A 15,326-nucleotide genomic window follows, 5' to 3' on the forward strand; every position below is an offset into this window, starting at 1 on the left:
ATATATCCTGTTTTCCAAAAAAAAAAAAAAACAAAAATCATATATATCCTGTAAACTAGAAAGGTTACTTGAGGCGACCCTGTTTTCCAAAAAAAAAAAAAAAACAAAAAAAAAAAAAACAAAAATCATATATATCCTGTAAAATGGAAAATTTACTTGAGGCGACCAAATCACCATCCTTAGGCAATAGTCATCACGCTTCATCAGCAAAATGCACCAACTGGGAATCAAACCCGGGTCTATACCGTGGCAGGGTACTATTCTACCACTAAACCACTGGTGCCTCTTGTTCAATGTTATTTTATTCATTTTATTTAGAGAAAACTTTTAAATTCAGTTTAGGCAAAAACAAACCTCTAGGCTCTATCTATATATCATTTATTTTTATTACTCCGTATGTTATTATAGAATAATATAATAATATAATAATAGAGAAATTTGGAAGAGATAGAACAACAAAAGAAGAATATATACTAAATTATATAACAATCAATAATAGTAGTATTAAAACAAAAATAAATTTTATGTTGGTATAATACATTGCACCAATGATTTATACCTTATACTTTCTTTATTGTATTTTTATAAAAATAATTTTTTTTATTGTCTTACCAAATTGGTTATAGTTATTAACAAACTCTAAGAACATGTCTTTCCTTACTTGTTGATAATCAAATTAAACTTTGATCTTCAACTATTTCACTTGCTAATAAACAATCTCAAATAAGCTCTTAAGATTTAATTTATTAACAACTACATTGAGAATCATAAAGACTACCAATTCTAACTAACAAAATCGCAACCCCAGTTCATTGAATTGAACAATTTAGATTGACACATGCGAATGGTATAATAACAACAACAACTCAGTAAAGGACTAACAATCCAAAATTATTAAATGAATTAAATTTATTAAATGAGACTAATTACTTAATCATTAAAACAAATTATATTTTGAACCATTACATTAGTACAAAATATAAATAAGTGCAAAATAAATACAATGTTAAATAAAAAATAATGTTAATTTATTATAATAATATACTTAAATTAAATATATAAATAGTGTTTATCAATACTCTCCTTTTTGCCATACAATTTCAAAGGATGATTTTCTTGCAATGTAGTTCATTGGGGATTTTTTTGAGGGTTTTGTTATCTCGACAGATTCTTTTGATGCTTCATACTCCACAATATGATGCAGAGTTTTAGTGAACAACATCTCATGGTTTTCAATTGGCTTAACATTGTACTCATTACATTCTTTCGTTCTGAAATTAAAAAAAGTGAGGGAATAAAAACTGGATTATATGATATCTTCAAGCATGGAATCACTTTCTTATAAGTCTTTAATCTCCCTTACTAACCAACATGAAAAATTCAATTAAAACTTATGAGATACAAGAAGATATACAAAATTCTCAAGTTGATATACCAAGAATGTGCTTTTAAGTTGCATAACTAGAGAATTCTTTCTAAAGATATATTTCCAAGTGTTTACAGCATATAACACAGAAAAATATGGTACTGATGAAGTTAACCCTTCATCTATCAGACTACTATAGTTATATCTCAGATTTTATCCATCTCTAACCATTATCATTGTCAAGAAAGTTGAAAACATCAACCCTAATAATTACGAGATATGACCTAAGGAGCCAAATTATAATGATTATAAAATAAACATAGGCTCTGATGCCAAATTGATATGACCCTTCTTCAAGAATGGATGTTGGTAGGATATATCCCGACCGACCTAAGATGTTCTCCGTGTCATTCGGTACAGCTCCTTTGCCCGAGCGCTGCAGCGGGAAGACGGTCGGTAACGGTCGTCCATTTAACCTTGTGCTGACCTTCTGCTTGAAGGCATTCGAGCCCGACCGGCTGATTCACCTCCCGACCGGTGTTCTGCTCGACCGCCGTACCTTTGCCCCACATGGAAGCAGTATCGCTGGAGAGGGGCATGTGGCAGCGCCAAGCGTCGACAGAGGGTGGCCATCAGGTTTTGGCACGTGGATGCCGCGTGGAGTACATGCCGATAAGCCGGACGCTGTCCCCAGCGATGGGCTATAAATATCCACGGCGGACAAGGTGAAAGGGACTTTCGGGAGGATCAAGAGGCTACTTACAGAGCTTCCCGATTGCAGACAGTCGGCCTTCGGAGCAGTTATTTAGATTGTACTTGGTCACCCGTGTATTTACACTATCATTTTGGCGCCGTCTGTGGGGATTGGTACAATTAGTCACGAACGACGAAGTGCCTATGTCCCAAAACATGTATCCATACATCCAGGATATACAGGAAGACGCGGTCAGTTCTTTCGACCATCACACCAGTATGGTCCAACCGTCGACTTGAACCTCAACCTTTCACCCCCTCACCGGTGGCTCCTAACCCGGTCAATTATGTCCAACTAATGTATCCGCCACCTGGTCAGCAATTCCCGTACCCGGGATATTTCACACATCCAGCACCACGCGCCCAAAATGGTTACTGGCCCGGGACCCAAATGTACTATCCGCCGAGTAACTATCAACCTTATAGGCCTGCGTACACGGCTCCAGCTTCTGTCCCCCCGAACCAACCAGCAATGCAGACCGAGTCCGAGCTTCAGCTCGGTCCCCGGACTAGGCGCTCGGCTCGCTCAAGGTTGGGATCGCAGGGGGCGGGGGGCCCGGAGGAACCATGACAGGAAACTAATGTCCAGGCAGTAGATGAGCCTGAGCCACAAGACAATCGCGCGAGCGCGTTTGAGCGTCTTCGGCCAGCATGCGTCAACGATTGGGACCACAAGACCCGGATAGGCGATCGGTTGACTCACCTATGCACGCGGCCAGTCAAGCGGAATCATCAGGAAACAATGGACCCCACGTACACCGTCGCCGTCGAGCCCGTGAACAAACCCGGACGGCCGAACAAGATGATACCCGGGGAATGGTGAACGAGCTACGCGCAGAATTCACTCGGTGGCAGCATGAGCATGCTTCAGGGCCTTCGGTTCACACCGCTTCATTATTGCGGACCCCTTTCACAGCCGAGATTATGGCTCAGCCGTATCCGATCGACCTGCGCATTCCCGATAATAAGGAGTACGATGGACGAACAGACCCGGAGGTCCACATCAATACCTATTACGGGAACATGCTAATGATGGGTGTGAGTGACGCTGTGATGTGTCGAGCTTTCTACTCGACGTTATCCGGACGAGCAGCTGAGTGGTTTAGAACGTTGGACCCAGGATCTATTCCTTGTTTGGTGACTAAGTTTACCCAAAAGTTTGTAACCTCGAAAACATCTGGAAGCCTTACATGTACTTGGAGAAGGCTAAGCAGTTTGAGGGGGATACTTTGACCGACTTTTTGGTTAAATGGAAAGCGGCCGTAGGTGAGGTCGAGCCCATGGATGACCTGACGGCGATCCATATGTTGCACATTTCCTTGAGATCCAGATATTTATATCAAGACTTTATACTTCATCTGCTGGCGACGTATGAAGAAACACTTCGCCGAGTGACAGACTACGTCAATGCCGGAGAGGCCAACGCTATCAAACGGTGTCAGGAAGTCGGTTCATCCCGGAAGCCACCCGGACGATCGGATAATCAGTCGACAGGGCACCACCGATCCCGAACTCGCCCGCAGGACTTCACGGCTTTGAACCGCTCGGCCGCGGAAACCCTGCAGTATGCACAATCATGTAATCTCATTCGGTTACCACGTCCTGGACAGGAAGGGAAGGACAAGTCAAAGCATTGCGCTTATCACCGATGCAGTGGGCATGATACTGAAGAGTGTACAACTTTGAGACAGTTGTTAGAAGACCTGCTTCAAGCCGGTAAGCTGGACAAGTGCGTGGGAAAAAGAGAAGAGAGCAAGAGACCAACCAGGAAAAGAGACCATCGGCGTTCCGATCGGTCTGAACGGTCGGACCATGACCAGAGAGATCCCGATCCCAAGTCTGAGAGTCACCAAACGTCTAAGCCGACCATCCACGTTATATTTGGGAGTTTGGAAGATGCATCTCAAGCCTGAGAGCCTTTCCCGGTCGCGGTTGTGGAATCTCGCGAGATCAGTAAGCGGCAAAAGATGTAACCAATCACCTTTGCATTGGAGGATCAGCCCGAAGGCCGGGGATACGGGGATGGAGGCTTTGGTAGTGACGATTGATATCATGGGAGTGGGTGTACATAGGGTGATGGTTGATACTGGGAGCAGCGTGAACGTCCTTTACCTGGACGTTTTTGAGAAGTTAAAGCTCAATCACCGAGAGTTGACTCCGGTCGGAGCGCCTTTGTCTGGATTTACCGGGGACACTATCCACCCGGAAGGAAAAATTATCCTCCCGGTTGAATTGGGAACTCCTCCAAAGTCGGTTAAGACGCAGATGGAGTTTGTCGTGGTCAACCTTCGTTGCGTCCATAATGCCATCCTGGGCCGCCCGGCAATCATAAGGGTCAGGGGAATTATATCCATGCCCCATCTCTGTATGGAGTTTCCCACCTCGGCCGGGGTCGGAGTGTTGCGCGATGATGCCCAATCAGCCAGAAAGTGTTATTCCCGAGCAGTCAACCAGCGAGATGTAGGCTCCTCAGGAGTTAATACCATCACCAAAGATGCCGGGAAAGACAGAAAGGAGCAGCCCGAGCCCTCTGCGGAAATAGAAGAAGTCCCATTGTCAGAGGATCGACCTGAACGGAAGGTCAAGATCAGTCGAGCCTTGACCCCCGAGCTTCGATTAGAGGTCTTGGTCATCCTTCGGGAATTCGCCGATATATTCGCGTGGGGTCCGGAGGACATACCCGGGATTGACCGCACTGTGATATGCCATCGATTGGCCGTGGGCCCTGCCGCGAAGCCGATTAAGCAAAAGACCAGACACTTGTCCTCGGACCGCAGGGAGTTCGTACGGGAGGAAGTAAAAAAGATGGCTGCAATCGGGCACATCCGCCCGGTCACCTATCCCGAATGGGTGGCCAACATAGTACTGGTTCCCAAGCCACCATCTTGGAGGATGTGCATCCATTTCACTGACTTGAACAAAGCGTGTCCTTTGGACCCCTATCCATTACCGAGGATTCATCAGATGGTGGATGAAACGGCCGAGGCGGAATTGATGAGCTTTATGGATGCCTTTAAGGGCTACCATCAGATCATGATGAGTCATGAGGATGAGAGTAAGACGTCGTTCGTCACTCCCGATGGCTTGTATTCTTATCGGGCTATGCCGTTCGGTCAGCGAAACGCAGGGGCCACGTATCAACGAATGATCAACATGCTGTTCGAAGACCTGTTGGGCCGAACCATGGAGGCATACATTGATGACATGCTTGTTAAGAGCCGAGACCGAGCGGACTATACTCGGGATCTCCGACAATGCTTTCAGATCATGCGGACGTATCAGTTACGTCTGAACCCTACTAAGTGTACATTTGTAGTTCAAACGGGAAAGTTTTGGGGCTATATGATGACAAAACGAGGGATTGAGCCCAATCCGGCAAAAGTAAAAGCGATCCTTGACATGCAGCCGCCCACGACCGTCCGAGAAGTACAACAGTTGACCGGCAGGTTAGCAGCTTTGAGCAGATTCCTCTCTAAACTAGCGGAACGGTCTCTGCCTTTTTTTAAGGTGTTGCGTAAGGTCAATGGATTTACTTGGGACGATGAGTGCCGATCGGCCTTCACGGACTTGAAAAATTACTTGATGTCCCCGATCGTGTTATCCAAACCAGAGCCAGGGGAAGAATTGGATGTTTACTTGGGCGTGTCTGATCGGGCGGTCAGCGCCGTATTATGCCGAACAGATCAAGAGGGCACTCAACGACCCGTGTACTATGTGAGTCATGCGCTGCATGGTCCGGGACTCCGATATTCCCGGTTGGAGAAGGTCGTTTATGCTCTGTACACAGCTGCCAAGAAGTTGGCCCCTTATTTCTAGGGACAGGTCATCCGTGTCTTGATTGACCAGCCAATCGGAGCTGTCCTTCGCACCGCCTCTTCCTCCGGACGCCTAGTGAAATGGGCGTTGATACTGACCCAGTTCGCCATGGAGTACCGATCTCGCCCAGCCATTAAGGGTCAAGCCTTGGCAGATTTCCTCGTGGAATGCACCGCTCGGGATACTCAACCTCAAAATTTGGAAGACCTCGAAGCGGCCTGGTGGACGTTGGCCACTGATGGATCGAGCAGCAAGAAAGGAGCGGGCGGAGGGGTAGTAGTTACAAGCCCGGAAGGCTTCAAAGTTTATTACGCCCTGATGTACCAGTTCAGCCCCACCAATAATGAGGCAGAATATGAAGCGTTCATCAATGGATTACAATGTGCTCGGGACCTGGGGGCTGACTACATCCGAGCGCAAACAGATTCCGCCCTGGTGGTCGGACAAGTACTCGGGGAGTATGAGGTTAACGGTGAGCGACTTCAATCTTATCGGGATCTTGCAATGGAAAAACTTAACCTATTCCGGGCGTATGCTGTTCGGCATGTTCCCCGCTTGGACAACGCTGATGCAGATATCTTGTCTAAGTTGGCACAAGATGCCCCCGAGCACATGTCCAAGATTGATCGAATCTTAATGATTCCGAGGCATAGCATTCCTCGGCTGCCGGTCGTCCCTGTTCAACCGGTCGAAGAGACTTGGATTACAGATTTGATGGAATATTTGCAGCATGCCCGTCTGCCGGACGACCCACAGTGCGCTCGAAAAGCCAAACTACGGGCGCCAAGGTTCCAGGTGTAGGAAGGCCGTTTATACCAGCGATCGTATGGCGGCCCCTTGATGCGGTGCCTCAATTCCTTCGAAGCAGAGTTGGTTATGAACGAGCTACATTCTGGTCTCTGTTCATCGCATCAAGGTGGGTGGTCGCTTGCTCGTCGCATAATGGTGATCGGATATTATTGGCCTTCTATACAATTAGACTGTGAGAAGCTCGCTAAAGGCTGTGAGACATGCCAGCTCTATGCCCGGATGCCCGGTCGTTTTACAACATTCTATCAGCCGGTCACAACAGCAATTCCATTCGCTTGATAGGGGGTGGATATATTAGGGCCCTTCCCACAGCTATCTAGGCATCGGTGTTTTGTCATCGTCGCTATAGATTACATCTCCAAATGGATCGAGGTCGAGCCCTTGGCCACGATCACTTCCCAACAGTGCGCTCGTTTCTTATGGTGAAATGTCATTTCTCGATTCGGCGTCCCTGTTCAACTGATAAGTGACAATGGTCGAAAATTTGTGGGTCGGTATTTCCAAAACTTCCTGGCGACGATCGGGACGACCTCAATCCGATCATCGCTAGCCTACCCTCAGGGGAATGGTCAAGTAGAAAATGGCAACCGTACCATCCTAGAGGAACTAAAGAAAAAGTTACATTCAGCCGGTCGTAGCTGGGCTGAGGAACTCCCATTTGTACTTTGGACATATCGCACAACTCCCAGAGAGGCAACAAGAGAAACTCCTTTTGCACTGGTTTATGGCGCTGAGGCCCGGTTGCCAATTGAAGCTTGGATCCCGACGGCCAGGGAGCGGTCCTACGATGCAATAGAGAACGAACATTCTCTAGTCGTGGACCTAGATAGCGTGGAAGAAAAAAGGGAGCTCGCTGCCAGACGCATGGCTGAGTACCAACAGAGAGTGAAAGGCACCAAGGATGTCCGGGTCCAGCCGCGCTATTTTCAAGTCGGGGATTACGTGCTACGACGACGGGAAGCAAGTCAACCCCTTGAAGGAGGCAAGCTGGCCCAAAATTGGGAGGGACCGTATGTGATCACAACGATCGTTCGCCCGGGCACCTACCGTCTTGAAACAACCACTGGGAGGTCGATCGACGGAACGTGGAACTCGGAAAATTTAGTGTTGTTCCGCCATTAATTTTGATGTTTTTTATTCAAACGGGGTGGGGGCTTAACCTGCGAGTGGGCACGCCCGTCTTTTACCCATGTACAAGTGAGTGTTTAAGTGTTCAACCGTCTGCGTACGGGACTTAGCTGTGTACACAATCGATCGTTGAGTGCTTGCTCTTCTGCGCACGAGGGCGCGGTCGATTACCATGATATGTAAATAGTACGTAGGCTATTAAATCGATTCCAGAGTTTGATCTCGAGCGTGATTCAACCTGTAACACCCCAAATTTTTGAAACTTTTAAAACTTATATAATAAAGGTAATTTCTGATTAAATCCCAAAACAGAGTATTGCTAAACATAAGTGTTCGGGGTGCTATGCCACATCTGAGCTGGAGAACTCAGATGCACAGGCTATACTAACTAAATATCCTCAAAGCAATGTCAATACATCATCATGGCACGCAGGCCGAAAGAAAACTAACTATCTATGAGTCGGATCTCTAGCGCGCTCCGGAGTCTACTCATCTGTGCCTGAAAGCCAAATATATCTGTTCAGCGAATAATGCTGGTAACCCACTCTAACGTGTTAAAATACATTATAGGTAAATATATATATACATAGATATAGGAAAATCATTTGAAGCAGGAGGATATATTCTTAGGAGACTCTAGCTTTAAAATTAGGAATAAACTCGACAGATAGGGATAAGCACATTCAACAATGATAATCAACTATATAGAGACAACATCATATTCGTATATGCATCTAAGGTCACAGTTTACTTTTACGTCATTCACATCATCATTCAATCCATATCTTTGTCACACAAGCATACTTTGGTGGCGCCACGGGACCAATCGCATGCCCCAAACATGAGGGTTAGCGCATATAGCGCTAACACGGCCCCGCAACACCCTACCTCATACCGCAGCATGAAGGAATTGACCGCAACCAATTGTATAGACCGTCGATGGATTCAACGGCGGATCACAGCCCTACACACCGCTGACGCGCTCAGTCGGTGGACTGTGATCCTCTTTTGGGGACTGCGACCCTACACACCGCTTGACGAGCTCAGTCGGTGGGTCGTAACTGATCAAAGCCCTACACACCGCCCGAGGGACTCATTCGGTGGGCAATGATCTTTGGGAACTATGACCCTACACACCGCTAGCACATACACTCGATGGATCGCAGCCGACCATAGCCTTACACACTGCCTGATAACTCATTCGGTGGACTATGGCCTTCCTCGGGCTAGTGGCCCTACACACCTCCTGGCGCGTCCAGTCGGTGGACCATAGCACACGAGGCCCATGTGGACCGCAGCCCTAGAAGTGAGTCACTGACCGCAGCCAGGAGAATGAACCGCAGCTCATGAGTAACCAGTTTGACCGCAGCCAAGATAACGAACCGCAGCTCGTGTATAACCAATTTAATCGCAACCAAATTGGGGTATCATGCACACATAACACATAGTAAACACATATTAGCACATTGGGAAGGGGGAAAGCGTATAAATAAACTTATGCGTAATTATCCACATACTAAGAATAGTCCTAAGGGGTTCATACATCTTCCTCCTAGGCCAACGGGTTACCGATTCAACTATCATGCGATGTACGAGACTCTGTTATCCTAAGAACGGTACCCGAAACATCAACTAGACTTATGCACGACAAACGGAGTCCGTTGGGACACCATAGGGGTTGGGGAACATCAAACGGGGAAGCCGAAGTCCCAAAGTGGGCAAAATTCTAGCGGGTGGTCGGCGGGTGGAGGGCCACCCGCCGGCGATAGACCTCCGGGCCGCTGCCGGTGGCGTTACTTCGGGCAGCGGGTAGGTGGTGGGTCCCCCTACCCCCACCTACCCCCCACTGACTCTTTTCTAAAATATACGTCCCGGGATCCTCCGTGGAACCCGAAATTATGCTTAGACACTTTTAAACGCAATTGATGACACCACGTAGACAATTAACGGATCAAAAGCAAGAATCACATAGAACGCATCCTATCATGACTTCTAAACATAATCAACACCCGAACATGTGAATTCCCACCCAAATATACCAAGAATATCCCAATACGAATTTCACGATTCAACCTAGGGCTCTAATCATATTTAAATCATCAAGATCATAGTTCATCTTTAATATCAAGAAACATCAAGATTTATCAAGAATATCACACGATCATCAAGATCCTCTTATCATCATCAAGATCATCAAGATCGCATATAAAATCATCTCATCATTCATCAAGATCATATCATAATTATCAAAGAAGATTTCATCAAGACACAAGCATATAGAAGGAGGCCAAAGGAGAAGATTATAGCAAAGAAAATAGGTTTTGTTGAGACATGGGTTACCTCTTAGCCTTAATTAATCCTCCCTTGGCTATTAAGGTTCTTCCCTAAAATTTCCATTCGATCGACCTCCCTAGGCTTGGTGGTGGGGAACCCCTTGGGAATACTTTTGTGTAATATAACTATGGTGGTAAGGGTTCTAATGCTTTCTAATCCCCTATTTATAGCATCAGGTAACCTAATCATAATCTGAATAGTAAAGGCCTACTTCCTTCATTCCTAGTAGATAAATAGGGCTAGGATTCCTAATTAGAATCTGACTAGTAAAAGGTTTACTCTCTTTATTCCTAATAGGCTTAAGACTCTGGTTTAGGCAAGGGTCCATGATCCATGGTGGACCACATTAATTAATTAAAGGGAATTCTAACCGAATTAAATCCTTTTTAATTATTATTAACGGAATTAATTAAATAATTAATCCGGGATTGAAGGCCGTAACACGGGGTGCTACACAACCGACTTGCAATTCTCAAGACTTGGCTACAACGACCGAAACGGGCGAACGCCCAACGACCACAATGTCGCTAAAACTTGCCCGATAACACTGGGATCAACTTTCCGGTTATAATCGATGAGGGTAAGGGCCCCCCATTCGGCACCGACCGATAGGGGTAAAAACCCAACGACTTCAAAGTCGCTCAAATTTCACCCAGGCAGTCCGGAATACTCCGCAGACCGGTTTTATGCCCGGCGAACAGTCGTACTACGACATCGACCGGGTAAGGCATATCAGGCGGTACGTTCCCGATCAATCCCAATGCTAACTTACCTCTTAACCACTGTCACACTCACTCGTCCCTGGTATGTCCGGTAGTGTAGGGGCTAAGGGCTAAGGGTTAAGGTTGAGCAAGCATAAAATGTTAGGGTTGAACAAGCATAAAATGCGAAAATGAGACAAAAGCGTAAAAATGCGAAAAATAAAAAAGTGATATGCAATAGACAATCGATCGATTCATTAAAAAAGTAAAAGTTCCCCGGTACAAATGGGACCGGGTTCCCAATCGAGTTAAGATACAAAAAATCAAAAAAAGGAAGAAAAGCTCTAGGCTCGGTCGTCGATCACACGACCTTCCCTCCAGTTTGTTCTCCCGCAGTTGGCTCAGCTTCAGATCCCGACGCGGATGGCTCGGTAAAGGGCGTGGGCCTGGGGTCGAGGATGTTGTCCGGAAGAGTAGTCAACACCGCCTTCAGATCCTCGCCTTCGAAGACCTCCTCCATTATAGTCCGGGTCTCCTCCCGCATTGCCCTTTGACCGGACGCATAGGCCCAATGGCCGAAGACCCAGACCTTTTCTTCCCCGAGCTTGTTCTTCATAAGGGCTCAAAAGAACTTCTCAGCCGAGGGCTCGTCACGGCATAAGAACTTGGCCAGGCCATCCAGATTGCCTTGTCGGGTCTTCAGCTCGCCCGCTTTTGCTCGGGCGACTCGTGCCTCCTTCTCGGCCGCCGCTTGAGCCTCCTTAGCGGCTTTTAGCTCCTTCTAAAGGTCAGCGACTTCCTTGCCACGGCGGTCGGTGACCCGCTTCAAGGCCTCGGCTTCATTGGCCATCAGCGCCCGATACTAAAGGCCGAGGAGTGCTCGCGATGCTTGCAAGAAAATGATGTTAAAATAATCGACCGGCTCGAAACGATTGAAAGCTAAAAAGCAGTCCTAACAATCCTCGACTAAGTCCCGTGCCCTCTTCTCGGCTATCTGGTTCGGCGTCCATCCAGTCATGTCCTCCCCGATTGGAAGGAGATTGTTGATCTTGGCAAGGAGGGACAACTCCCCGCCCGTCTGTCCGCCGCTCGGGACAACTTCGGCTGGGGGGCTTTGCCTTCGGCGACGCTTGAGGGAGCCCGCCTCTTCTGCGTCCTTCCCGGACACCTTCTCTTTTCCCTTCCGTCCGGGGGCTCGGGGGGCCAACGGGTCGACCGCGGCGTCTACGAGCAGAACCCCCTCGGGGGTGGTCGTGGAAGTAGTCAAGGGACGAGCAACCGGGACGGAGGTGTCCCCGACCTCTTGACCGGGCGGTTGGGGCGGTTGCAGTTGCCTTTCCCCCGAGCGTCAGTTTGGCTCGGGGGGCTCGAGGAGCGCTGGTGGTCGGAAAACCACGAGTCGAACCCATTCCTGCAAGGAAAAAAGCACAATGTTAGTTCGTTGTTAGTCGGCGTGAAAAGGCCGAGGATGTGTAACGGGAGGTGAACCTTCGAAGGTTCGGCCTGGCTTGAGGGCCTGCTACGGCGATCGATACCGAAAGGGGTCGTGGCGTGTACTTCAACTCCAACTCATATCGAGGCGGCAGTAGTCGGGCATTATCGTACGCCTCTCTCGACCGAAAGATCTTGTACTCGTGAAACTCGCATGAAATGCGGAAGGTTGCTTCTCGAAGGGCTCGAGTGGCTGGTGATTGTACGTGTTTCCTATAATGTGTCGCCCACGTTCGGTCGACCGGCAGGATCCAAGGGTCGTATTCGACCAAAAAGATCCTGTTCTTCCATCCTCGGTTGTTTTCGGGAAGGTGGGCGATCGAGCATAGGTGGTCCCGGGATTGAGCCATCAGGAATCCACCACCGTATATGGCTACCAAGGGTTTAACTACGTAAATGTAGTTGAAGAGCTCCATCGTACACATGACATTGTGCCGAACACATATCTGCGGGAAGCACGCCAATATCCGATGGGTGTTTGGACAGATCTGGGCCGACAGCACCCGGTAGTAGCCCAAGAATGCGGTCAAGAGGGGGGAAAAGGGGAAGGTGATCGGGGCTCTTAAGGAATCGAAGTGCATTCCGATCCACTTCCCCTGGTGTCGTTCCTTAATTCCCCCGAGGGTCCTGCAGGTATTGAACCTCACCCGCCCGTTTAGTGTGGCCGAGATCTCCACCGCCTCGTAGGCCGACAGTAGGCATTCTTGTTGCTCGACGTTTTCACTATTGAGGAAGACGAACTCGACTTCTTCGGGCGTCGCGCCGGATGACCCTTCGTCGGCCGAGTCGTGCGAAGTTTCTCGAACGCGTGGCGACGCGTGAACTTCGGAACCGGACCCGATCGGCCGAGTGGGTGTTTCCCGATCGCGATCGGTCGAGGACTCGTGGCCACTGGTGGATGCGCTGCCGCTGTCTTCGCTGCTACCGCTCGAGCTCGACGAGCCTTCCGAGCCCCCGGAGCTTTCTTCTGGCTCGGGAACCGCGCTTGGTCGTTGACCGTCGTTAGTAACCTCGAGCGAGGACTCTTCTATCATCGTTCCTTCACTACCGCTCTCAATCGTGTTGTCGTAGTCCGCCCCCGAGATGTTCTGACTATCTGAGCCTGACATATCCCCTTCATAAAGGAGACGGTCGGTTCAGCGGAAGGGGTCGGGGTTTAGTAAACCGAGTTTATTTGGTCGGCGGGGACGAGCATTATATGAAAAATAAAAGAAACTTAAACGAAGGTAGAAAGAAAGGACTTACCGATGGATAGAACTTGGTGAACGGTTGAGGAGGTGCAGAATCCGATCGATCTACAGCGTTAATGGCTCGGGAAGCTCTGATTGATTTCCACAATGTGGTGAAAGTAGAAATGAACCTTGCAAGGGCCTATTTATAGGACCCCTTTTGGCGACAAAACCAGCCACTTGCTTGAGGTGACCGTTCCGAATCCCAAGGTGCCTGCGAAGTGACGCGTGTCTCGGGCGAGGGCAGTTGGGAGGTCGGGGCCGAAAGCCCGGGTGACGTGGTCTTCTCATCCCGCACCGGTTTCTCCCGGATGGCCCGAAACGGCCCGGGTTGGGGGGGCTCTTGGTAGGATATATCCCGACCGACCTAAGACGTTCTCCGTGTCATTCGGTACAGCGGGAAGACGGTCGGTAACGGTCGTCTATGTAACCTTGTGCTGACCTTCTGCTTGAAGGCGTTCGAGCCCGACCGGCTGATTCACCTCCCGGCTGGTGTTCTGCTCGACCGCCGTACCGTTGCCCCACATGGAAGCGGTATCGCTGGAGAGGGGCATGTGGCAGCGCCAGGAGTTGACAGAGGGTGGCCACCAGGTTTTGGCACGTGGATGCCGCGTGGAGTACATGTCGATAAGCCGGACGCTGTCCCCGGCGATGGGCTATAAATATCCACGGCGGACAAGGTGAAAGGGACTTTTGGGAGGATCAAGAGGCTACTTACAGAGCTGCCCGATGGCAGATAGTCGGCCCTCGGAGTAGTCATTTAAATTGTACTAGGTCACCCATGTATTTACACTATCAGATGTGTTACATGTGTATACATGTATATATCTAAACTCTTAGGCCATCTCCAAAGTAGCACCAAAAAGACAAATCAACAACGGCATTCCACCATTCCAATAAAAAAACTAGCTCTAACCATCGCCATTCTTTACGCCAAACAACAAATAATTTGCCGTTGATGAACAACGTCGTGGCGTGACACTGTTCATCCGCGGCAAATATGAGAGGGGAGTAAATTGACGCTTTTGCCCTTGCTTATTTTTTTAAATGTATCCTTTATTTGTTTTATATTTATTTTTTTTTTTTTGTTAAATACTTATGTTTAAAGTTTGTATTATTAAATATAAATTATGCCATTTTAAAGATCAGACGATTGTAAGAAGACTAATATTGACTATACATTAATTAAAATTTCAAACACATCAAACATAACTACAACATAATAAAAATTAAAATACATAAATATTTTATGCTATATTATTATTGTGGAATAAACTAAAATTTTAAAAATATTGTTAAATTCGTTAAATTAATGTTATGAAAAAAAATTAATGTTAATAAAAATTATTATTTACATCACAAATTATATTTTATATTAAACTAATTAAGTTAGAACTAAATTATATTAAACTAATTAAATTTGAACTAATAATTGAGAAATCAAATTATTTTAGTGTAGAAAATTAGTGTTTTGGTGTAATGGGTTATAGATGAATAAAATTTGGTGTGAGAACATGCTGAGAATATTTATTTTGATGTGACATTTGGTGAGAAATTTAATGTTTTGGTGAAATGTATGTTGGAGATGCTCTTAGGATGAGTTACATGGAAGTCGAGTTATATATCTAACAATGATTATAATTAAATTGTGTTTTTGCATTTGAAAATTTTAAAATAAGAAAAATTGTATGGTATTGT

General features: G+C 47.1%; 1 protein-coding gene and 1 non-coding gene across 2 annotated transcripts; one reads left to right on the plus strand and one right to left on the minus strand.

Moving 5' to 3' along the window:
* Nucleotides 1-212: 212 nt before the first annotated feature.
* Nucleotides 213-283, minus strand: TRNAG-GCC. The gene has a single exon. It is a non-coding gene; the product is annotated as a tRNA-Gly (tRNA).
* Nucleotides 284-2,935: 2,652 nt separating this feature from the next.
* On the plus strand, nt 2,936-4,032 carry LOC109154736. The gene is made up of 2 exons (XM_019302463.1): nt 2,936-3,169; nt 3,304-4,032. Exons 1-2 carry the CDS (start codon nt 2,936-2,938, stop codon nt 4,030-4,032), a joined length of 963 nt encoding a protein of 320 aa, XP_019158008.1.
* The last annotated feature ends 11,294 nt before the right edge of the window (nt 4,033-15,326 follow it).

The sequence above is a fragment of the Ipomoea nil genome, unplaced genomic scaffold (assembly GCF_001879475.1).
Source record: "Ipomoea nil cultivar Tokyo-kokei standard unplaced genomic scaffold, Asagao_1.1 scaffold2653, whole genome shotgun sequence".
Taxonomy (NCBI): domain Eukaryota; kingdom Viridiplantae; phylum Streptophyta; class Magnoliopsida; order Solanales; family Convolvulaceae; genus Ipomoea; species Ipomoea nil.

Bases quoted from the DNA above. Each gene is read 5' to 3' on its own strand.
- LOC109154736 (XM_019302463.1), top strand. From the start codon at position 2,936: ATGGTGAACGAGCTACGCGCAGAATTCACTCGGTGGCAGCATGAGCAT. The intron at 3,170-3,303 runs GTGATGTGTCGA...AACATCTGGAAG, and splicing joins TGATGGGTGTGAGTGACGCT to CCTTACATGTACTTGGAGAA.